The sequence below is a fragment of the Ascidia mentula genome, chromosome 5, assembly GCF_947561715.1.
Source record: "Ascidia mentula chromosome 5, kaAscMent1.1, whole genome shotgun sequence".
NCBI classification, from domain to species: Eukaryota; Metazoa; Chordata; class Ascidiacea; order Phlebobranchia; family Ascidiidae; genus Ascidia; species Ascidia mentula.
Window position 1 is genome coordinate 1352288 of NC_138570.1, and position 23536 is coordinate 1375823.

Below are 23536 nucleotides of genomic sequence, written 5' to 3' on the forward strand. Positions count from 1 at the left end.
CATTGCATATAAATCAATGTGACTTTGGTCAGAGCAATAAACACAAAAACAATGTCTCAAAAATGAGGACCCAATTCACCGAATTCGCATAGTGTACGAGGTAACGAGAAAATATCTTGTTTTCGCCAACTTCGCGATAAATATGTCGTTTCTGCAAGTTTGCAAATATTTCGAGTTAAACTTTATGATCTTGCTTGCGATGATAGTTTTATGGGGGGGCGTTTATGAGAACGGCTTCGCGCGTCTCCGGTGCGCAATCCACAACACGGGCTGCTATGACAACGTATAAAGCTAAATTCATTTTACCTAGATCTTTTAACATTAGAAGACCATTAAACAGTTTGGCCTCTATGATTTCAGATAAGACATTTTTTTTAAATATGAACACTATTTTGGGGCTTTTTGGCGAAATTACAGGAAATCGGTTTTGAAATGATAAATTGAAGCGTGGTGTTGCTCAGGGTGTTTAGGGGGTCTTTTTTAACTTCTGTTCTTCAGTCTTGAGCCCAGAGGAGTATTTTTGTGCAACGCAACCAATTTAACCAGGAAAGTTGTGACTCGAGAACAGCGGGAGGAAAAAATTAAACAAAATATTGATATTCGTGTCACTCGCCTTTAGAGAAATGCCTCAACGAACAACTTGCCTGGGGAGAAAATGAATGCGTTTTGTGCAACTTGGCTTCGGTGGCGAAAATTCGAAAACAGAGACGAATAGTGGCGTTACAATGCCGAAACGCCCGTCGCTGTCAAAGGAATACCTAATTTGAAGGCATTAATTTGGAATTTTGAAAAATAACGTTGTTTTGCATTTCATGCAGATCGGGAAATAGGGTTGGTTTGAGGCTGATGAGCTATACGGTCTTATCTGAAAGCACTGGCCATTAGCGGACTAAGACTTCAACCGCACTTGGAGGAGTGACCACGTTTTATCAACCCTGAAGTGTCTGAGGAGGTGATAAGATCGTTTGCAAACGGGGAACAGGATTATTACACTTCACCCTACCTCCATTCTTATCGGGAAATGTAATAGAATGATCCTAGTTACCAGTTCTGACCAGATAGTATCTCGAATTCGGCCCGAAATACATCACGTACAAACGAACGAAGACGACACATCCTGCTAATAGCACCCGGGACGCAGCAATCAAGACCCGTTAGGGCAGATCAGGTTTTATCGGATATTCACACCGACAGTCAGCGTCGCATTTACCGCCGAAATGTTCAAGTCTCCCGGAAGAAGGAAAATGAAGAGATTCGCAATAACACCAGAATGCACCACGGTGCTTGGATTATTATCCCTATGTATGTTCACTGTATCCACGCACGCGACACTCGTGCAAAGACTGGACGCCGAAGGGCCGATTGACGCCGTGGCGCCGGTTTTGGACTCCGTTAAGATCGAACGAACCACGGGGAAGCAGGCAGCGATAACAGGTAGGATTTGGTTGATGCGCTTTGTGTCCCACAGTGACGACACAATGGATTATTGTGACGCATTTATGGGTGGAGGACGGTCAGGGGGCGACACCGCCTTCTGCACGTTCTGTATTGCATTGTTCTGAGAATCAAATGTTGGATCATAAACCATGCAAGTCACGTGATGCCATGGGAAAGTTTATTTTGGTTTCACTTTGATTTGAAAATATGGATATTTATTCATAAAACCGAACAATTGTACCGCATTCGAAAACTCATTCCCTTAAAAGAGGAAAATATGCGCTGAGATTTGAAGGTGAACGTTTTTGTAAAATCGTTGTTGCTGGCGGCGCTCGACGTCCAGGCGTTGCCCTGGACTTCGATGAGAAAATAAGAGAATCGCGAAGTAGGTGTTCGTGAAAGTCGATCCCCCACTTCCTAACCGAACGCTCGACGGGTCGCAATTACATCACGTGATCGGTGGGGGTGGCGGTCAATTGCGGGTTGTCTACCTGGAAATTTAATTTCTGAACCCGACAGCGAGGCAGGGTGAGGGATGAGGTTGAGCCACACACAACCTGGCACGAGCACAAACTCTCACGTAGTTCTGCACCTGCAATATGTGACCTTGAGCGTTTGACCGATGACCTTGACTTTTTACACAATACAGAGAAAACTTTCTCAATGAAACGAAACCAGATAAAATGTTTATTTTAATTGTGGTGCAATTGGAGGTTTGCCTCTTTGTTAGATGACAATGAATCAAGAATAAGTCTTTGTTTTCGTTCTGATTAACAAACGAATGTTTTACTTTTTGAACATCGTTTGTTGTCCCGTTCGATAACAAAGAGGTATTGTTTCGTCACAGAAAATCTGGCGCACGGTTTCCACGACAACGAACTGGTCGTTCCAATTCGACTCCATCACGTGACAGGGCATCCGGTCCACCACGGACGTCACTTCCGGCGGCGCGCTAGGGAGGACCACCCCAAGCGCCACCGAAGGAGGAGAGACCTCCACGACGACACAGAACCAAACCATTATGACGTCATGCGTCGCGCGCTTTTGGATATTATTCCAGAAAGATTCGCCAACGTATCAGTCAACGGTGAAGATGACGTCATGACTGATGACGAAGAACACTTGGATCACAGATTCGCCAACTTTTCGCTCCAAGCATTCGGGGAGAAGTTCCACCTGCATCTCACTCCATACGAGGAGTTCATCGCTCCCAACTACACCCTCCATTACATGGGGGATGCGGAGAAGGAGGGGTTCAAGGGGGCGTACCTGGACGTACCGCGTCATTGTTTTTACTCCGGTCACGTGAACGGCAACCCCGAGCACAGGGCAGTGGTGTCAGTGTGCAAAGGACTGGTAAGTGCTTGGTCTTAATGTATTTGTAACTTCTTGCATTTTTGTGGCAGTGTCTTTTCCTAAGAGAATTGATCCTTATTTGTAAACTTTCTTATCTACATTCTTAGTTATCTACATTTAATTGCTAAAAGTGCGAGGAGACAAAATTAAACGGGTTTTGCAAAGTCTTTTCAGCCTAAGCTTTATGCGGTTGGTACGGCCAGTATAAATGAACTATAGGATTTAAAACGTCTGCTTTTGTTGGTGTAAAAATAGTTGCAACCACTCGGAAACAAGACAGGTGTTGAAACTAATGTGCGAATGTCTGTTGAAAATGTATGCAGGAGAAGTGTGGCTGGGCTTTGTGCGATCCGCCATTCGATCGCTTTGACCAGCTGTGCTTTCAGTCTTGTTGTGGTTTTCGTATGAGACAGACGCAATTTAGGCATTCTCGTTCTGGAACGTGTCGCGCGATTGAAGCTGTTCGGCATTTTTTCGCGTTGTCGCTTAGAGATCCATTGTTAGAGATGTGTCTACGATGCGTACTTGTTATTTTTTCCGCCGCGCGAAAATTTTTAACAACAAGTTGCATGTTCGGAATTTAATATCAAAACCAGTCGTCCCGTTGTCTATATTCATCCGCGCGGCAAATTACAACGCCGGGACAGAAGTTCGTATCAGTCCGACAACGGACAAAAGATGTTTTATTCCGGCGCTCAGTGAAGCGTGAAGCGTCGGAAACTCTTGCAAACAGGAAAGCATTCTTCTTCTGTCGCTTCTTGGTGGCGCGCATTCTTTATCCATTGTTTCGACGTTCGATATCTTGACAGGCGCCCGAAGGAGATCTTCGTTTGTGATTGCGGTGGTTTAACGTAAGACGTTTCGCCGACAAACCGCTTTTACTGTGATTTGATTTTAGAATGTTCAAACTTGGTGTTTGCGATTAACGAGGATGACGAGCAAATGAATCGATAATAAAGGTTTAAAACTTTTTTGGTTTGAAAGGCGACGGGCACTGAATAAATGACTCTCTAATAAATGATTTTTGCGCAAAAATATAACAGACAGTTTGGTAAATGATAAAATGACTTAAATATCGACAGCATGCACGGTCATCGCATGCATCCAAGTCTTGACCAACAAGTAGCAGCCACCAATCCCCCCCTAGAAGCCACGTGCGCCCTTAAAATGACCCCAGTGCCACATCGTACGTCGGCCAATTGCAGGAGAAATCGCGCGAGCAGAAAAAGACTTCGGCGCGCGCGCGCCTGTTCCGTATGTGTGTTTATTTTCAATGAACCGGACGTGCTTTCTTCTAACGAGGGCAACGCGTAGCCGCGGGCCCTGCAGTAATTCTGCGCCCACCGCCTTTTATTCTTACCCGGTGCACCAGTTTTGATGACGTATTGCTGGAGGAATTTGCACGTTGCCGGCTCCGTAGTGTCCGGCTCATGGGATTTGGTCGCTCAGATTGACGGATTAGCCGGACAAGGAAACGGAAAGTGTTTCGTTTTTGGCACATTACCTAAGACGTTTTTTGCGTGAAAACAACGGTCGTTTTCGTAGAACGGACATTTCAACGCGAGTGGCCGAGAGTTTCGGAATTACAAATGACATTTTTCGCCCATTGTATTTGACCGTTGTGTGTTGCTAAACAACTGTAAGAAAAAAAACAATCAGGATCTTCCGACGCTTAACTTTATAAGTTTACACGCAGCACCGTTAGCAAATTTCATTGACAACTTCCCACTCACAATTTCCACATGACAAGTTATCTTAGTTTAAACAAACATAAAAATAGATTTGCCTCCCATCGCAACTGTAACAACAAAATCGCAGAGTATTTTCTCTTCTCCTGGCCACGCGAGAATTCCAAAGTTGAGAGATGGATTTGTTCAAATAGAGTTCTGGTCTTCAATGTCGGTAGCCACTCTATAAATCGCCTCACGCCTCAGAATGTAAATGTCACAACCCGTTTAGCAAAGATACGTCGCGAATACCTAGTGTTTTCCGGCATTGTGCGTCACATTCGGCGTCCATTGTCCATGGCAATCTTTTGGTTTGTGAGTTGAAAGTTTCCTACCATTGGTTTCTGTTATATTTAAACTGGCAACTTAACGCAGCTTTGGCGTTTTCATTGCGTGGTCTTGGCTATAACAGACGAACAACGGAAAACAATGCCAACTGTTTACTTTTCGAATGCTGTCTTTGTTCTCTGTCAACAATTGCCATTTATCTGTTAATGGAGTGCAGGCAAACTGTACACTTGCATATTTATGTTGCATTTCCACTCAAAACTAAAACGTGAAAGATAAAACAATGACAGAAGTTGTAGTCGTTGATTTTTGCAAAGTGGGTCGTTAGCATCCGAACATTTGTTACAGGCTAACCGAGCAAGCTCCGAATTGACCGTTAATCTTCCTACTGCGGTTTAGCAAATATCGGAAATCTGCCGCAAAAGGCAGCGTCGCGTAAATTCGTAAATCCGGCTTGTGGCCGCAAAATCGCACGGTAACCGCTCGCATTCTTACGGGCTTGTATCGCGGTTAGGTGACGAGATATTTGCTTATACAAGTTGTTGGTAGCTTTTCCATACTGTTTTTGCAAGGTTTTTCATTACATCCCAAAACAACCAATGGTTATATTGTTCAAATCGTCAACCATTGGTAATGGTGGTCGAGTTAATTGACTGCGCTTTCATGTTTAAGGTTGCGGCAAGACTGTTTATTGTGGAAAAGGTCAGACGCATATGATGTGGCAGAAGCAATTATCTCAATTCAATAGCAACTTATTTGAAAAGTTTTAATATTTGGCAGAATTTCCAATTTTAAATGAAAAATGTGAATGTTCTCTGTTGCTTGGTAAAGGTGTCTGTCGATATAACGTAATAATAACCGTGTTTGCGTAAGTGACGTCATGCCTCGATTGAAAGTCTTCCGCCCCCAATAACGATAACACGATCAAATTACTCCGCCCTTTGGCAATTGGATTCAAATTTTTGGCTCGCCCAAATGGTGCAATTTCTTGTAGCAAAGAAAACGTTTGATCTCCGTGGTTCTTGATTAAAGTGATGTGGAATATTCAAATCGCGTAAAATAAGGATTCTGAAATTGCGCAATATGTGGAGAAAGGGGCTGACTGCCGCAATCTCTTTGATTTTAAAACGTAAATGCTGGTCTGGTCGACGTATATTCGGTTTAAAATGTTTTTATGAAAGCCCCCGGGTAGATTAATATCTTTGTGGTTGCATTTTACACACGCTAAAGATGGACCCCCACCCTCTTGGGTTCCGTTTCACTGCATTATGAGGTGGGCGTTGTTTCGACTTTGCAACGACTTTCACTTGTTTAACGGCCAGGTGTCGTTCGACGCCCGCGTACAAGGAATCTCGCAACTATTTTACAACAACCCGCTCCGGGGGGGTGTGTGGTCTTGTGCAATGGGGTCCGCGGAGAAGCGTAGAGGGGTTTCTTATCTTGCTCAGCATCGCGCAGATAAGAAACCGCCCACAAGACCGCAAAATTCGACGGAAACGCTCCATAATCCGTTTAGCGACGAAAACATTCGAATACGCCAAGTTCTCTTAACAGATGGCGGACGGGGTAAGACCAGCTCTAAACCCCATCCCCCCAAAACTCGCGACATGCGCACATTCCAGAACTGTCGGGGTCCATTTGAAACGGTCACGCTCCCGCCACGCCGGTTATGAACGCACAAGGAGGCATTGTGACGAAACAAGGCTTGTAACACGATTGCAAATGAAAACAGTGAGCAACAAGTTGCAAGGGTATCTTTATATCCCCATCTGTGGTTGGTTGATCGTTGCGGTATTGGGATGAGGAAACGGGGGAGTTATGACGTGTTTTAACTTGAATATGTATTAAATCGACTTTGCAAGTGTGTGTTTGCATTTTGTTGCTGTGTTTTGTTTCTTTGGAGAATGTTTAGGTGCATTTTCGAAGCAAATATAGGACATGTGATCTCTTTTGCCAAAAACCATGCCCTCAAACTTCAGTTTAAGTTAATACAGCAACGGATTTACATAAGGCTAATCCATTATCATACAACAAATTTAACATAAATATTTACATTATTACCCATGGTCTCGTTTGTTTGATGGAACGTAACAGACATGTTTATAAAATGCGTGAACGCCAATGACACCTTCTCGTTTCGCTATTTACGCGACCTTGCTTGACCTCTGGAAGGTTGTCACTAAGTCGGTTGTAACTGGGTTGGATGGCATTTTTTAAATCTAGATAAAAATTTCTGCTTTTGTGTAAAACATAAATATCACAAAACGGTATTTGGTCAAAATTAAATGTCACAAATGCAAAAAGTTGATTGTTGTTTTTGATTTGTTCTGAAACGGAAACTTTGAGAAGTCAAAGCTAACCTAACTTGTCACACACCGTTTCATCAGAATAGTGTGATTGATCGTCCATTACGACGTCACAATGGCTACATTGTTATCCGACAATGCCAACGTCCAGTATAGGGGTTAAAGGGACTCTGGGGTAAACCATCCATTGGACCCAGGGGTTACCAATTAGGGGATAAAGCGCTGGCGGCTGATGTCAATAAAGCAAATTCTTCCTTTGCCTGAACAGTGACGTGTGTTTCTATGACGTAAACGCAAATTGGTTGATATCTGATTGTGTGTGGGGAAACCTGATATCCATTTGTATTAGGTTTGGAAAAACTGAAAATCTTCACTAATTCGGTTTAAGATTCACGGAGTTTGTCTGAGATAGAATTCGGATTATATTGGTAAATTTATGGCGAAACGTTTGTTACCATTGTTCTGTTTGTTTTACAGTTTGGAGCTTTCCGAACCGCCACCTCCGATTATCTTATTCAACCGGAACGGACGTTCAGTGACGTCAGCAAAGACGTCACAGAAGAAGATGGGGAGGAGGAGGAAGGGACGAAGCCCCACCGGATATTTAAGCGCAGCTCGCGGACATCTGAAAACAAGGGTCGCGAACTTTGCGCTTCCACGGGTAAGTTCTTCCATTAAGAATTCTTCATCGTTTAACTGAGAAGAAAGCGCGAAAATTATGAATGGAAACAGAACGTCGGTCGTGTGATGATCGCTCTGTAGATTCGAAGCCGGCGCTGAGTTGTATCTCACTGACAGACACACACGTTTGTGACATCACAATGCAAACACCGCGACGTCGCCTTCCCAGCTGCGTGATCGCGCCGTTTTGTTCCGTGTTACGTCACATAGTTGTCTTTGTTTTGTCACAGTTAGGAACGGTGTGATTGTGTTTTAAACTCGCACAATGTCAAGCCTGTCTGATGAATTGATGACACGTGGTTTAATGTTGGAGAGTTAATGAATTGCTTGATATTTTATGAAGCTCCTCGCCGAGGTTTTAGTAATTTTGCTTTTCAGTGAGGAATAGTTCACATACCACCACGCACTAACTCAAATTACATTCTTACACCTTCAGTTAATGAGACATTTCGCCTCAATAAACTGCACACAAAGTTCAAGCAACCCCCATGAATGAAGCCGTTTACTCGGTGGCTGCGGTGAAGGCAAAGCAAATATGTTAGACCGGCAGCATTCACATGTCGGGTCGGTATATAAATACACATCGTCGTATGAATGTAAATATTGAACTGGCGTTATGTGTGGAGACCACAAGAGTTTGTCAAACTGGAGTTCCTGCTTCGAGACGCACACAAGGCCATCTTTGTACCGACTTCCTTATTTGAGGCGATGAATTTGGGATAATTGCCGGTCACAAATTACAGCTTAAAGTCATAATTTCCTCCGCTAAATTACATCGTTGTCGGGTGGGAAAGACAGGTTGAGTGTTCTGAGGTGCACGAGGCCTTCAGGAGTGTGGTATAGTTATACGTAATACATGCTTTAAGTTGGTCCTTTTGCATTTTCGTAACCTGTCTTCAAATTAAGCCCGTTGATTTTGCGATTTTTAGTAAAAATCTTCTTGGACAAATTCTTGAAAACACCAACGCTTTACTGTAAGATGGCTAACGAAATTTTGTTAATTTTGATGTTCTCAAATGATTATTCTGACAATTAACCAACTTTTTTCGCATACTGTGAATGGCGAATCAGGGCAAGAAACACGAGTATTTAGTTTGAGATTCGACGCAACGCAAACCCGAGAAGACAGCAATAATGACGTAGAGTATTTCACAAAACCTCAAGTTCCCCAGGCATCTTGCCGACTTTTATCAGAAGTTTTTTCCCTTCTTCGTCCATCATTCAAGGCGCTTGGTTTCCGCAGTTTTGCTGAAATTCAAGAGATGTCCTTACTTTTTGGGTTCGCCTGTAAACAAAGCCACAATGTCACAGACCCACAGCCAGTCTCGGGAAGCCGTCAACAGAACGAGGCGATTTTCACGCTGACTGAACATTTCCCCGCAATTTAATTGTCTTGGCTGAATGGCCAGGTGAAAATTTGCCTGCGCACCTGACCCTCGAGACTCTACACATGGCAATGTTCAGACCGAAAACAATTCTACTGATGGTTCAATTCATTTTGGCGCTTTGGCATTGCAGTCGTTTTGTGTCGATATAGGGTTTGTAACTTTTTATATGGGATAATTCTCTATTAACATTAATGGGATTGCATTGCGTAACCTCAAAATATTCTAGATTTTGTGGTTTGTTTTTTAATCATTTACAGTGCAATAGACTCATTGTCTGCTAAATTTGGATCAACTAAAGTAGATTTTCCAATCAAATTCGACCCCGTATAGTATTGTCAGGCAGAATGCCACCTATGTCGAAAGCGGAAATTGAATATGGCCATTATTTTACACCCGACACGCCTAACAACCCAATAGCCTCGTCTTGACCCTTACATCTCCAGTATAGTGAGCGCTATCTGCCCAGTTTTGATCCATTCTAATCCCCCGCCGTGGAAATGACCTCTGCCGGTTCTCGGTGCGTGGACGGAGCGTTGACGGCCCATCTTGCTTCCACGTGTTGGAACCCAAGGTCAAATCGTGGCCTGGAAGGTCAGAATGTGGCACGACATTGGAAAGAAGTTGCGTCAAATTCGGTAACCAGGTCCCCATAAAGTAAACACGTGACAAAACTGTGACGTCGAACAGAAATTGGAGTTTCGGTGAAAACGCACAAGTTTTGGGTGGTCCGTTCTTTCACCATCGTTTACATCCAATATTTCCGTTCCAGAAACAGCGATTTAACATTTGAGCACAAATAAGCGTTTTTAGATTATTACATTGGTCGCGAGTATTCACCCTGTGCTATACATATGGCTTTTGAATGCAGTGTTGAGCCAATGGTGAATTTGTGTGAAATACGACCGTGCAGGTTCAACGAGCCGCGAAGCAGTTTACAACCGTTCTCGATCTTTGTTCTGTCATAAACAAGCCCATTGTTCTTCATTTTCATTGTCTTTATTGGCATCCTCCCCCCATTGAAATCTTTTCCCATCTATCACAACTATATTTCCGGGTGGACAATTGTCATCCGACAAGAATCGCTTGATATTCGAATAACCGATTGTCTTCTCATTATTACGCCGCCCACAGAGCATTGTAAGCAAACAATCGTACGCTGTCCAGAGAGACGACATTCTGGAATGTTTTTGCTTCTTTACTTGCTCGCAAACCACTTGAGGGACCGTTCTTGTCGCTTTGAGGTGAAACAAGACAGATCTCTCCTTTGCTGACCGGTTACCGTGCGATTTACGACCACCCACTGTCACGTTCGGCAGTTTGTGGTAAACTGCGGTCAGGATTGACGCGGTTTAAATGTATTGTTTGGTTTATTGAAGGTTTACACCCCTTATTGGACTCCCGCTTGCATTGCCTTTGTGACGTAACAAAATCCTTTGTGTGCCAGTGTTTGGTTTGGTTATGAGTGCGTGGTAGAAATTTGCTTGGCTTGTTCTGTGGTCAATATTATCCTACTAAATCATTTGCAATTGGCATTTAAGAGGCACAAAATACTTTCACAATTTCAGTGGTATTTTGCTAAATCAAAAATTAATTGCCACGGTAGCATTGGCACTGGCTCCTCAACCAGAAACAGACCGGCAGGCAAGAACATGTTCTTCTTGAGGGAATGTGCGCCACAGTAAAAACCGCCAGAAACACCTTAAGCACCACTTAACGTGGAGCAAGACTGGCGACGACAACACCAAGAATGACGACACGAACAAAAACAAACAAACAAAGTGGTGACTGGAACGGCGTATCGAGGGTACTTGATGAGGTAAACGGGTCGACTCGATGCGGCTCCAACAGCTCAACACGCATCGGGTCAACTTGTTTACATTGCACTTGCATGGCTGCTTTCATCTTCCCCGCTTAACATAATTTCAGCTTTGATGTTGCCCGCCTGACTGGAAACCGCGGTTTAAGTGGAAGATCTGGGGGCCAACCAAACCCCCGAGTAATGGGTGACGCCCCCAGGCCCTCTTGGGGTCCTTTACAAATTGTGGAGGGGCGAATTTAAGCGGTTTCCCCTTTTCATTCTGCGGCAGATTTGGGTAAAACGACACTTTCTCTACAGAGGGTTTATGCACTGAATAATAACAAGGCGGAAATTTTGGAAGTAATTGTTCGAGACAATGTTTACATAATTTTTTTAATTCTTGCCTTCAACTGTTGAAATATGTTGTTTTTTGGAATAGCAGCATGTTTATTCAGTGGAAAACTGTTTTTCTGATACGTAATAGCATATAAATGCGACTACAGCTTATCGTAAAATGCGAATTAAGTCGATGTTAAACTCGCTCGAGCGTTTCTGAAATGAGCATCAAATTAATCTGTTTGAATAGTTGACACGCAATAAAGTCCATTGTTTGACTTTTCCGGTTTCAATTGCCTTGTTTATTGCGTCATAAACCTGTATTGTGGCGTCCTGCTGTTTGTCAGCGTTAAACAAAGTCTTTCGACGTCACAAAAAGTATGGAAATTGTTACGACACAAACACTCTTTGCTGTATTTGATTATGCCACGATTGTGACGTATCGCGGAGGGTATGTTACGTCATAGCAATATAAAACCACACAAGAAAAGCAAGGAGAAATTTTGTTCAAACTATTTCATTGTTTGGAAACAACTTTCCCAACATTTGTAGAATCTATGTAACTTTCATCAACTAAACAATGTTAACCTGAAAGTTTGCCTTCTTCGGTCCACACACACGGTCACGCATTACATTAGGGTTGGTTGTCCATATAAATTAAGTTTTGTTTACTGGTCTGTGACTGTGACTGTAACTGTCTTCAACATATTTCATCAAATGAAACTTTTTGTTCAGACTCAAAAAGCGAAGAATTACTCGGCAACAACGGGGATTCACCCGATGCGAGACCATCACACGGTTTCGATGACGAAGTCATTCACAAACTTCAACAACAAGCAAAATCGTCGCGAAAACTGACGTCACAATGGCAACGTGCCCGCCTTCTAACCGACCTACGAAGATCACGTGATCGCGAAGCGTCCAGGACACGCCTTATAACCATGACAACCACGGACGCATCAACTCGATTCGATCTGTTACGAAAAATCGCTCTCATGAAATCCGCAAGATTCCGTCGCTCTCTGCCCGATTCCGAGCCGCTGGACCGTGACGTCACGAGCGATGACGCGACACGTTCGCGCACGAAGAGATACCTTTCCTACCCGCGCAACGTGGAGGTGATGGTCACCGCCGACAACACAATGCTGCATTCACACGATGACGTGGAACATTACGTTCTCACGTTGATGGCAATAGTGAGTATTTGGTGTTAAGAATAACTTTGCTTTTGTGTGGTTAAAATATGTTTTTCTGATTCGTTGTGTAGATAGAGGCGAGTGGGGCTGTATGCGCAAATTTTAAAATGCGCAAAGAATATTATTGCGAGAATTGCATTATCATGCGAATTTATAATGCCGACATTTCCGGCGCTTGGTCGTGGGTCGTGGGCATAACATAATTAAAAGCTAAACCAAGCATATGTTTGGTATGGCATCTCTTGCTATATAGGTGAAAGGCCCCAAGCTCAGTGTTTCCGATAGAGATTTGAATCCTCAATCTTTCGATATTGGGACAAGTTGTTCCTCGCACGCTCAAACATCCTTAACACGACTTACCACGTGTTCAACGCCTTGCCATATTTGTCTTATCCGTTATCTCTTCAAAAATCTAATTTTGCAAACTCATCGTTTCCTGCCAACGCAAAACTCCCAGGTTATCGAATTATTCCGGAACGATGGCAGATGTCATCACGTGACTGGTAACAACCGGCAGTCTTTTCTACAAGCGATTAGTCGCTTTTCGTGGAATCGACGCTCGAATCCAGATCTGATACACCGCATACTCCTGTCGTTATTACTGGAAACGTGAAGCCCAGAGCACAATGCAGCTGGGTGTAGTTCCGTGCCGCAGTCTGTCACTCACGGTGTGCGGTTATGACTGGTTTTGCTTATCGGTGTAAGCCGGTACGATATTGGTTCGCGCCTCCAACCGACGACCGACTGTAAGCGTACCGATGATAAATTGGTAACACGCTGGAGGTCAAGTTCAAGGTTACGAGCGCAATGGGCAACGAAACGTGAAGGAATATTGAAAAACAACATTAAATTATTTTATGTCGTAAAAACGTTTATGTTAAATAGACAAAGTTTTGTCTGAAATGGATTCTAACAGTTTTCGGATTACCATTTTCGTTATCGCCCATCAAATAAAATCCGAAAATTGGTCAAATTAAATCCAAACTGTGGTGTTTAAAAATCTAAAACGAACCGGAAACATTTAAAATAGCTCCATCGGGTCCGCGTGCCTGTTTTACTGCCCGTAAAATTGTTTGATTTCCAAATCGCGATAAGAATTTGTCGAATGATTGACGTCTATTTACAACCGCAGGCCAGGGAGTCGTAAAAATCTCGAACGCGTCCGGACGTTAGGTCTGTAGAAACGTTTTGACGATAACGATCGACCTTTAACCTTTCTGCAAAATAGAATCGCACGCGCGAATTATTGTGACGTAACAATGAAGTTGAATATGACGTCTCGAGGTTCGTGTTGCAAATTCGCGGTTTCCTGTTCACGTGCATCCTCTTGCTCCGGATCTTGGGGTGCGGGCCATGTTTGGCTCCAAAACATGGCATCTGGAACCCGAGGAAAGGTCTGTAGCAGTCCACACACAAATATGGAGGGCGGTTGGTAAAAAGTCACCTCGGATGATTTCTACACTATACTTGACACCCCTTCAAGCCAGAAAGCTCCCGACCAAATACAAGAGGGGCACTTGACAATCACCGCGTTCCAAAGAAACACTTGTGTGATTATTACGTCACTGTAGTCGCCTTGCTCACTTGGCATTCCTGAGACTTCTTAGAAGCTAGTTGAAAGTGCATTACGTAATGCACTGTTGCGAAGTTGCAAGAGGAAATGCAACGTTTTCACCATAAACTCGGGAGCGGGTTTCCCTTGTTACGTCATAAACCACTTGTGATTGTTTTGTGTTCGATTTGATTATTGAGCAAACAATCATTGGTTACAGGAATGGGGGGTAATGACACTGTTTCGCGTTGAACTTTGGGCTCGGTACGCGGGTGGTCTTTGAGGTTCAACGGTTGTTAACTTTTATTGATGTTTTATCGCAATATTTCGTGCTATTGTGTCGACGATGGAGGGCAATTTCCGTCTTCTGTTATTTGCTTTCTCATCTGCTGGGGTTGGGATCGTCAGGGTTGGACCCTCGGTAATCCAGGCAAAAATACTCCAACTATGATCTACGCTTTAATACATCACCACCTATCGTTAACATGTAACATAAAATGTTTCAATCTCTTGCCCGTTTGATATTTGAATAAAGCACATTTCGACTTTATAAACTTCAAATCACATCGAAGATACGTATTTTCGCTACCATCGCGGGTCGCCTTTATGACGACACACACGGGTTGTTAACAGGGTTCTGCGGTCGACTCCGCATGAAGTCATGCAGCAATGCCCCAGACGAAACTGAATCCCTGGACGATCATTCGTCGGTTAAGCGTAAGAATCCGAAATAACCACACTTCTACATATATTCAACCTTTCACTGCATCGATAAAAGTTGCCGCCTGGCCACAACTTCCCCCGCCCCTACTCTGCTCAGTGAACCGTGACGTGCGCACTGGGCCGTGCCACGCAGACGAGTGGTTCGAGATTCTCGTTCGATTGTGCGAAATCACACGCGTGTATCCGGTGCAGATGACGAAACCCAGAGCTCCCGAAGGGTGATTTGTTCTCACTGCATTTTACTTTACGTCATATTCTTGACTCGTGTTTTTTCCTCTGTGTCTTAATGTGAGGCAACGTGGGAACAGGGTCGCAAACTTGCGTTACGACAATAATTCTTCCTACAGGTTGCTTAGCCAGGGTTTATATGGTTGGTTTGTATATACACGCAATTTGTCCCTCAACTAAACATTCAGCAAAAACTCCCTACTTATTGTGTTCATGGTGCGGCCGGTTTTCTGCCTGTTTATGTCACAAATGAAACAGCGCGTGTCGCCTTCCTTCGACTCCCCTGCTCCCCAACTTTCGACCCGAACTTTTCAGACCAGATGCCCCCGTAACGCCCTCTTCCCAACACCTGTGGTTTCTTAACGCTCCAATTCTTAGGGACAGTGGAATCGGAAGCGACCTGTTTTCCAGGTTTCATCTTCTGCTTGAACATGTTTCCTTACCGGGATCATTGTTCGCAGTCGGTTGATCGCGTGTAAGATATGAGATGTCCTGTCTTCCGTATCATGTTTGTTTATCGCGCAAAACTGAGTTTGTGAAAAGTCTCTCATTTCCTTCCGGGATGATAACTTTGTAATGAAGCGTTCGGAATATCGTGTTCCTTTGGTTGAACACTTGTCAATGACCCGAACAAGAACGCAACTGTTATGGGGCAAAACGTTTTATTCAACTTCGAAATTATACCACGGTCACATTGACGTATACATGGTTTTTTTTTCCGAAATTTCTGCGTTGTAATAATGCTCTGAGGTTAGCACTTACTGTCAAACATACCCATTGTAAAAGATCAAGTTTGCGAACCGACATGTTTGCGTTTTGTGCCAATAGACACGAGGAAAAGTTACATTATTTGTTGAACCACCACCTGCATATCTAGTTGTCAAACTGTGGAAATACAGGTTTTCTTTACAATGAAATGTTGTAGTTCTGCCGCCGGTGGTCTCAGAAATTTGTGTTGTAGCAATTTGAATGATGTTTCCACCGCATCCGACATTTCTGTGGCAACCAGACTTCACGTACGCCACATTTTTCGCTAAATGTTGAAATTAAATGAAAAAAATTCACGTATTTCAAGTCACCAAAAAATTACAGCGCATTCAGCTGAAAATTTCGAAATTCTCAGCTATTTTGACGAAACTAAATGTTTTGGAAGTGATTCGTCCTGTTTGCATTTAATTCTTTTGTGGTGAAATCCCCGCTACCGTAACATGATACGAAGTTTTCCGATTAAGACCGACGTTTCCCGAACGCCTTTCAGTTGATTCACTGCCCTCTGTGTTGCGACACAATGCGCCTTATCCAATGTCAAGTGTTTGTGACGAGTTTTTGAATGGAATTGTTTGATTGTTTTGGGAAGTGCGGGAAAACAGGAAGTAGGTAATCTGAGGATGGGAATTTTATTTCCGCAGTTCCTTCATTTCCTCAATGTTGTTTGTTTTGATTTTCGCATTCCGGAACTTTTGTTTCAAAATGCGACTTTCTTACACTGTTAAGGATATTCCAAGTACTTTATCTCGCATTTTAAAGTCTTAAATCTACAAATATCGACAACGATTAGTGGCGTGCTTGGAAAAAAATATATTTGAAGTAATTCCTTTTACATTTTGTTTTTCGCGCAGGTCAACCACGTTTATCACGACCCAAGCATTGAGAATCTGATCAACATTGTTCTTGTCAAGCTTGTTATAGTGGGCGATTCTCAAATTGAGGTAAAGATATAGTTTATATTTTTTTATATAGATTGCCCCGACGTTTTTTTGACTGATATACAATTTTAAATTAACTGTCCTATGTTGGGCGCCAGTACAGGAAGTAGATATATTGCCATATGTATAAAAAGAGGTGTGCTGTGTTGTTCTTAACAACTATAACATTTTTATCTCAACCGGTTCTCAACCGCAGTAATTTAAAGAAACTGCCGCAACAGACTCTCTAAAAATCGACTCTTAATACCGACTGAGAATGTGCATAGAATCCCACTTAGCGATATTCGGTAACAATTTAAACCACCCGGATTGAGACGATTCGTTCCTGAAAACAAAGTCGGGGGGCAAGTGTCGATTTATGGCGGGGGCGCCCTTTTCTCACGGGGGTGCAGGCACTAGACCTTGACCAGGGTTGCAAAGCTATCGCAATTTCACCTTTTGGTACAAAAATAGATTCAATTCAACACACGAAATGGGTGGAAATTACTCATATAGCCACAGAATACCGACTTAGGCATTTACGATATTCCCATAATCTTCCTATATTCTGCATAAAATATAATCTTAGACTTGTTTTTTTAATGTTACGAAATTCAATTGTTTTATTTGATTGCGTTCACCATCAATGTAACATAGCCTAATACTACAAACCTACTACAAACACTAAAACGATTATTTAGCCGTCGCATCATCGATCATATTTCATATCAAAACTACTACCTATCGAACTTTGACGCATATTTGAAAACTTTGACCATGGTTCGTCATTCCAGCCAAAATATTTCGAGCTGTAACCTGGGGTTAAAACAACTTCAAGAAGCGCTTGACCTTCCGTTACTCCGGGTCATATCGTTCTATCGCAAAATAAAGTCGGGTTTCTTTGTATCTTGTTCCAAATCACGTGTGTTCTGGTACTCAAAGTCCAGGTGTGGTTTTCATCAACCCTGACCTTCGGTGACCTTCAGTGACCTCGTGATGGGTTGTGGGTCCGCAAATCTCAGTCTGATGTCACTGTTGGCTTTGACAAGAACTATGAAACTTTGTAGAAATGCAATGAAACACTTCTCTATAATGGATACTTTTCATGTGTAAGCTTAATATTGGTATATATTGTAATGAACAATCGTAAAGCATGTGCATTTTCTACTTGATAATTAAATTATACAATGAACAGTGGAGGTTTGCGTTTAACTTGTTATATCTCCATAAATATAAATAGTTATATCGCCATGAATAACGTTATATGTGGTCGATTCGCACCTACTCTAAAATATTCAACCCCTTGAAAATAGTTCCATCTTTAAATCCCTCCCCGAGTATTCCATTTCACTCGGCAACTTCTGACCCACTTGAGACAATACTCGAGACAAGTTTTAATCGTATTTACATAGTCGTCAGCATGGGATTACTCCCCTCGTGTTGAAACGGGACCAGATAGCACAGACACAGTTGCCTGTCGTCCCCAAACCTCCATATATAGTAGGACTGAGGTGAATTTTCCATCACCCTCAACGATCCCAGCCCCAGAGTGAAAGGGGGTCAGGTTACCACTGCTGCTAAGTGGGATCTTGGTGTAAAATTCATGCGGTCTTGTTTATTTAAGCCATCCAATTTAGGCGGCTGCGGTATTAGCGCGTGTTGAAAACTGTAACAAATCAACCAATCGGGTTCCCGCCAAATTTGACATCCTTCAACTGATCTTGCAAAGTTTGAAAAAAAATGAATTGAACGGAATTTGCCACCGGACTGAAAATATTTAGCTGCCGTACCCGCTTTGCGCTATTTCGTACACGGTAAAATTCATGGGTTTATTACATTGGTTTTAATACATTTGACTTCACAACAAAGGGAGTAATTTGTTTTAAAATTGAAAAAAGGTTATGTAAATGTCACTGAAGAGTTTGGTGGCTGTAACACAGATCACATCCCATAAATACCTATATCTTGACATTTTTGATTTAAGTTTTTTGTTAACTCCCATTCAAAAAGTAACCTGGAAAACGATAGGAAAGATAATAACTCAAAAATTGTATCGATCGACCTTTGACCTAACCGGTGTGAATTGTGCAAAGAAGTCGTCGAATCCGTTCCGCCCAATATTTTACCCACCCACGTGTATTTACACTGGCATTCAATCCACCAAACTCCCTCAACCGCAAAGCGTGAAGGTAAACCCGTATTAGGCCTTTAATTCCACTGCGTGGGTTGTTTGCTGGGGGTTTAGAGCCCCCTAGCTCCCAAATCCGGTCTGCAAACGCCCGATTATTCCACCGAGCCGTCAACGATTGTGACGTCACAATTCTGAAAGCGCGATGTTCCATAGTCGTTCTTTATGGTGAAAACACTGCCTACTGCGTCAAAAATCGCGCCAAGGTATTTGTCATGCGCTTAGAATTCACAATGGAATTGTTCCATCTCGTTCATGAGAATTACCGAACGATGCCATTCACATGAGAACTGTGACATCACAGAGGTAGCATTCTTTGAATCTCTTCTCACGCAATAAGTGGCCGCTTGAGTTCAATTCGTCTTGTGTTGTTGTCATGAAGTTCTAGTGCTTGAGTCGCACTTTTGGATTACTTAACTGAATTACTAATTGCTGTTGTGGCTGCGTTTAAGTGGCAACAATGAACATCAAAAACGTCTTAAAATTCTGTCGCAACCAAACTAACTTACATTAAACCAGATTGCTGCGCCAGACGGTACGCTAAATCCATCGCACGTTAAACTTTACCACTCGATTAAAGAGTGTGGTTCCATGAAACCAGCCATAGTTGCCAAAGTAAAAGTTAAACAACCAGCATTGTTTCATCATAGTCAATTCAGAAAAAAATCACTGCCCGATTTTGGATGTAAAGGATAATAAAAACTATATACTGGGTCTATATAACCATGCTACTCTGTCGAAACATCTATAGAGTTGCTTGTTTGATTGATGTTGTCAGCTTTACAGAGAATGCAAGATTCTGGTGTGCAACATTTTGTAGGCGTAGGTAATTGAGTGTGGTCGGCTTTTCACGAATGCACATGTTGTCTTTACTATACGCCCCCAAACAAATTAGGTTCACAACAAATAGTTTAATTAGAATTTTTCGACCACCTCCTGTAGCACGTGGAATTGTTCGTGAACGTGCGCACTTAAAGCGATTTGTAACATTAACCACAATTAACCTTATGGTTACGACCAGACCTTATCAGAATCCGCTTAAGCTCGACAACCAATTTCCTTCTTTTAATGTGTTTGGCAAGCCTTGTAATGGTTAGGACTTCTCAGAAACGCTTTCTTTGTGGTAGGAAGCTATTATGGTTTATTGCAAGAGATGTTTGCGTAGCTGTTTAAAGTGGATACCCGGGAATAGCAATATCCGATTCTCGTCTTTGATGTATAATAGCTTAAATTAAGTAATAATAGCTTAAATTAAGTATCAAATCAAAAACGATTCACAAACCGCTTAAAAAAATTCATTTTAGCTTTCATCTATCGTTCACTTTTTTGTTTTACATTGTCTTTGATTTTCAAATCGATGTCTTTAATGGGTGAATATTTGCTAAAACATCAACTGAGCTGTCTGCATGATCGGCATTTAACCTCACAATAAAATATAATGGGTAAATTGTGGTTTTATTTGCGCAGAATGGACCTGAGGTTGCGAGAAATGCCCACGTTTGCTTGAGGAACTTCTGCAAGTGGCAATATTCGCAGAACAACCCTGACGATTCGAATCCAAATCACCACGATACAGCCGTCCTTATCACTGGGTAAGTGTGGAAATTCTCTGGTGCTTTTTGTGCGTCCAGAAATGAACTGGTTTGAACGAGAGCATGTTAAGATATCGGCAGGAATTGGCTTTACATATTTGCTTCGTCTTTCGTACCGTGCAAAACCCAATTTACAAATTGCCGGCTCATATGCAGATACAACCAATTAGATGACTTCTCAGTACCGAAATGTCGCTTGGCAATCAGAATTAATTTTCATCTAGCAAAATTGCCCTATTAGAAAATTTAGTGGTACGACGACGTAATTATTACGTTAATCATACTTCAATCAAATTTCTACACCTTATTGGTACCCTGAACCGTCGTATCGTGCCTGTCACAAATTATATTAAATCTCAATCTAGTCAACCCTCCCTGGTTAATTCGGAATGAATGACGTTGTTTTTGGAAATGTAATACTTTATTTCTGGATTGTTTCTTAAATGCGACCAAATAAGGCAAAATAATATTCGTTTATCGCAGTGATTCCCAACCTTTTTGTGGTTGCGTACCACTTGGAGGTAAAACAATTTCGACGCGTACCACCTAGTTGAGTGTTACAAAGTAACCTGGGGGATGAAATAACGAACACTTTGAGATCACTTACGATTTCTTAATTTGCAAATTGCGAAAAGGTGCTCGCGTACAACCGGTTGGGAAACACTGGTTTGTCGCATCTGCAATTAACGGCTGTAACTGCTGTTATCGTCAAGATACCAAATATTCAAGCAATGTTATAAGGTTTTCAAACTCCAGCGGCAACAGTCATTAGTTCCATAAACTGCAATCCGTCTTGTTGAAATCGATTCAAGTTCTCTTTTCCTACCTAACTTCAGACTAAAGACACGGTTTTCAGTTTACACAGAAGCGTTGCTAACGACCCAACTTGGGCGTCTCGCGGCCCGAACGCGGTTATTAATCTAATTTATTACTGAGATTCTTGTTCGAGTCACGTTTCCTAGCCAAACCCCAAGATCACGTGTCCAATAAAAAGCGTTTCCGTGTTTTCGAACGCGCGATCGCGTCGGTAATTGTTACGTTCACAAACGCCGCCTGTATTTGCTAGAACTTGTTGTAAACGTGTGCAGTCATTTGTGAAGAACAAAAACGATTTATGTGAAAAGATGTTTCCAGTGCGTCCACGCGACAACAGTCATTACATTGTCTTGTTCCCACCAAGCCTTGACGTTTGAATAGAAAAGTTTACTTAGATCGCAGTGTTGGTTAAAAGTAGCGTTATCGTTCCGAAATGTCAATATCAGGTTGTCAACTTTTATGATATCATTGTGCAAGTAAAACCAATGGCTTTAAAGCTTGTTTCAGTTTTCCGGTAAGGTTGTGTTTTACATTGTAACGTTGACAGTTGTGTTGTAAGAGGCCAACAGCGACACGACTAAAATCGCTTTCAACCTTAGCTGGTATTACCCAATAAAGACCGTAAAGACGTATTCAAATTGTATACATAAGCCCTATCCATCACAAGACTATTGCCCCACGGTACTCGACTCCATGATAGATCGGAGCCTTCTATAACCTTAAGCCAGCCTTATCTCGGGTGAATTGTTGACCTAAAGCGACGCCGAACAAGGCAATAAAGTGTTGAACGAGGGAATACAGGATCAGACTTAAGTTTGGAGCGTCGCGTCATGGTCGGCATCGCCGTCGCGTTCGAAACCCCATGTTTGTAATGTCGCGGTTTGATCTTCCGGTGGGGTTTGTTAAATCACAATCGGTTATTGGTGTGAGGGAAGGGGGGTGTTGGCCCGCCGGTTTGTTTGATAAATTTGATTTCTTTTGTTGCGGTTTTGTTGTTATATTTTAGGTGGTTAATTCTGTAAGAAAAAAATTGAATAGGAAGAACGACTGAACAAAATTTACTAATTTATCTTCATAAATTTCTTCGCCAAGTGTGCTCATTCATCAGGCAATTTCCATTCTCAGATTAAACGCAATAATTTGTCAATTTTAGCAAGCGCAGTGCACTCTTTTTTGTTTTCCCTTCCAATCCATAAGCGGTTTGCTTGTGCTCTCGACCCCGGTAAACTTGATAGGAGAAATTGTTGCAAAAATAAAGGAATTCAAAACACGCCTACGTCACTCTTCTTACATTGCTTTTGAAATGATACAAGAAGTATTTGGGAATTATGGGATCGGGCGGCTTTGCATCCCTTCCCATATAAACCACCGGTAATTTAATCGTATGATCCTCGACCGATTGAACATTCCTTCACGTTATTCGTCGGCGTAAAACAAGGAACATGCCGGCGGTTTAGCGGGATTCGGCGGTTACACACGATCTTCGTGTTTTCGGCCTTCGTGGAATACGCAGCGGTTTGTTATTGAGTCGAAAACATATCGTTCGGTGGAATTCTGTGTCGATATTTTGTCGGTTGGGGATGGCAAAAAATTGGTGTTTAGGTCGCAACGTTACTAAAACAACTCGAAATTTGGTCATTGTTGCAATAATGTTCATAGATGGAGATGAACCAGTTAAAAAATGTCAGTAAAGAAAGAAAACTATTCAAAAAATAAACAAAAAACAGTTTTGCCATGTTTCCAAAAAGCTCAATTACTCACCTAAACTTCAGTAAAAGATTGCCAAAAACAAAACGATACGATCCCATTATGAAAAGATCGCGGTTTTTGGGATCGGATTAGACCTCCATGCCCGCCACCCCTCGCTATTATCGAACATTCCGCAGAGTTTTGAGAAAGTGAATTTTTCGGGGTCGCGCTCAAGTTAATTCGCCGCTCTGCGTAAACAAAGCATTGTTCTATGGAAGCGCGCCATTGTTACGTGGCAAGCCGCGAATTAAGATAACTTAAATCTCCGCTTTGATCTGAGGCTAAATGGGAAGATGAGGGGGACTTTGAAATGTTGTTTTTAGTTGATCTTATCTGAAATGTTCGGCTCGTACCGACCTGTATAGTGCATTAGAATGCAAGAGTTTTGCAATTGTTACTTTATCTAGCGCCACAGTATCGCCACAAATTCGACACGGTTTGGCGATCACAATACAACGAGCATTTTCAGTTCTTATTTAAATATAATCTT

At 42.4% G+C, this 23536-nt stretch overlaps 1 protein-coding gene across 1 annotated transcript in view; it reads left to right on the forward strand.

Annotated features, from left to right (window-relative positions):
* Window positions 1–827: 827 nt before the first annotated feature.
* The window catches only part of LOC145901596 (A disintegrin and metalloproteinase with thrombospondin motifs 9-like), a 44827-nt gene continuing 22118 nt past the window's right edge, over window positions 828–23536 (forward strand). Inside the window, exons 1-6 of the mRNA XM_082989332.1 lie at window positions 828–1434; window positions 2285–2793; window positions 7592–7775; window positions 12053–12513; window positions 16636–16725; window positions 20357–20481. Of these exons, the coding sequence (XP_082845458.1) occupies window positions 1218–1434; window positions 2285–2793; window positions 7592–7775; window positions 12053–12513; window positions 16636–16725; window positions 20357–20481 (1586 nt within the window). The 5' untranslated portion in view covers window positions 828–1217. The remainder of the gene's footprint in view (window positions 1435–2284; window positions 2794–7591; window positions 7776–12052; window positions 12514–16635; window positions 16726–20356; window positions 20482–23536) is intronic.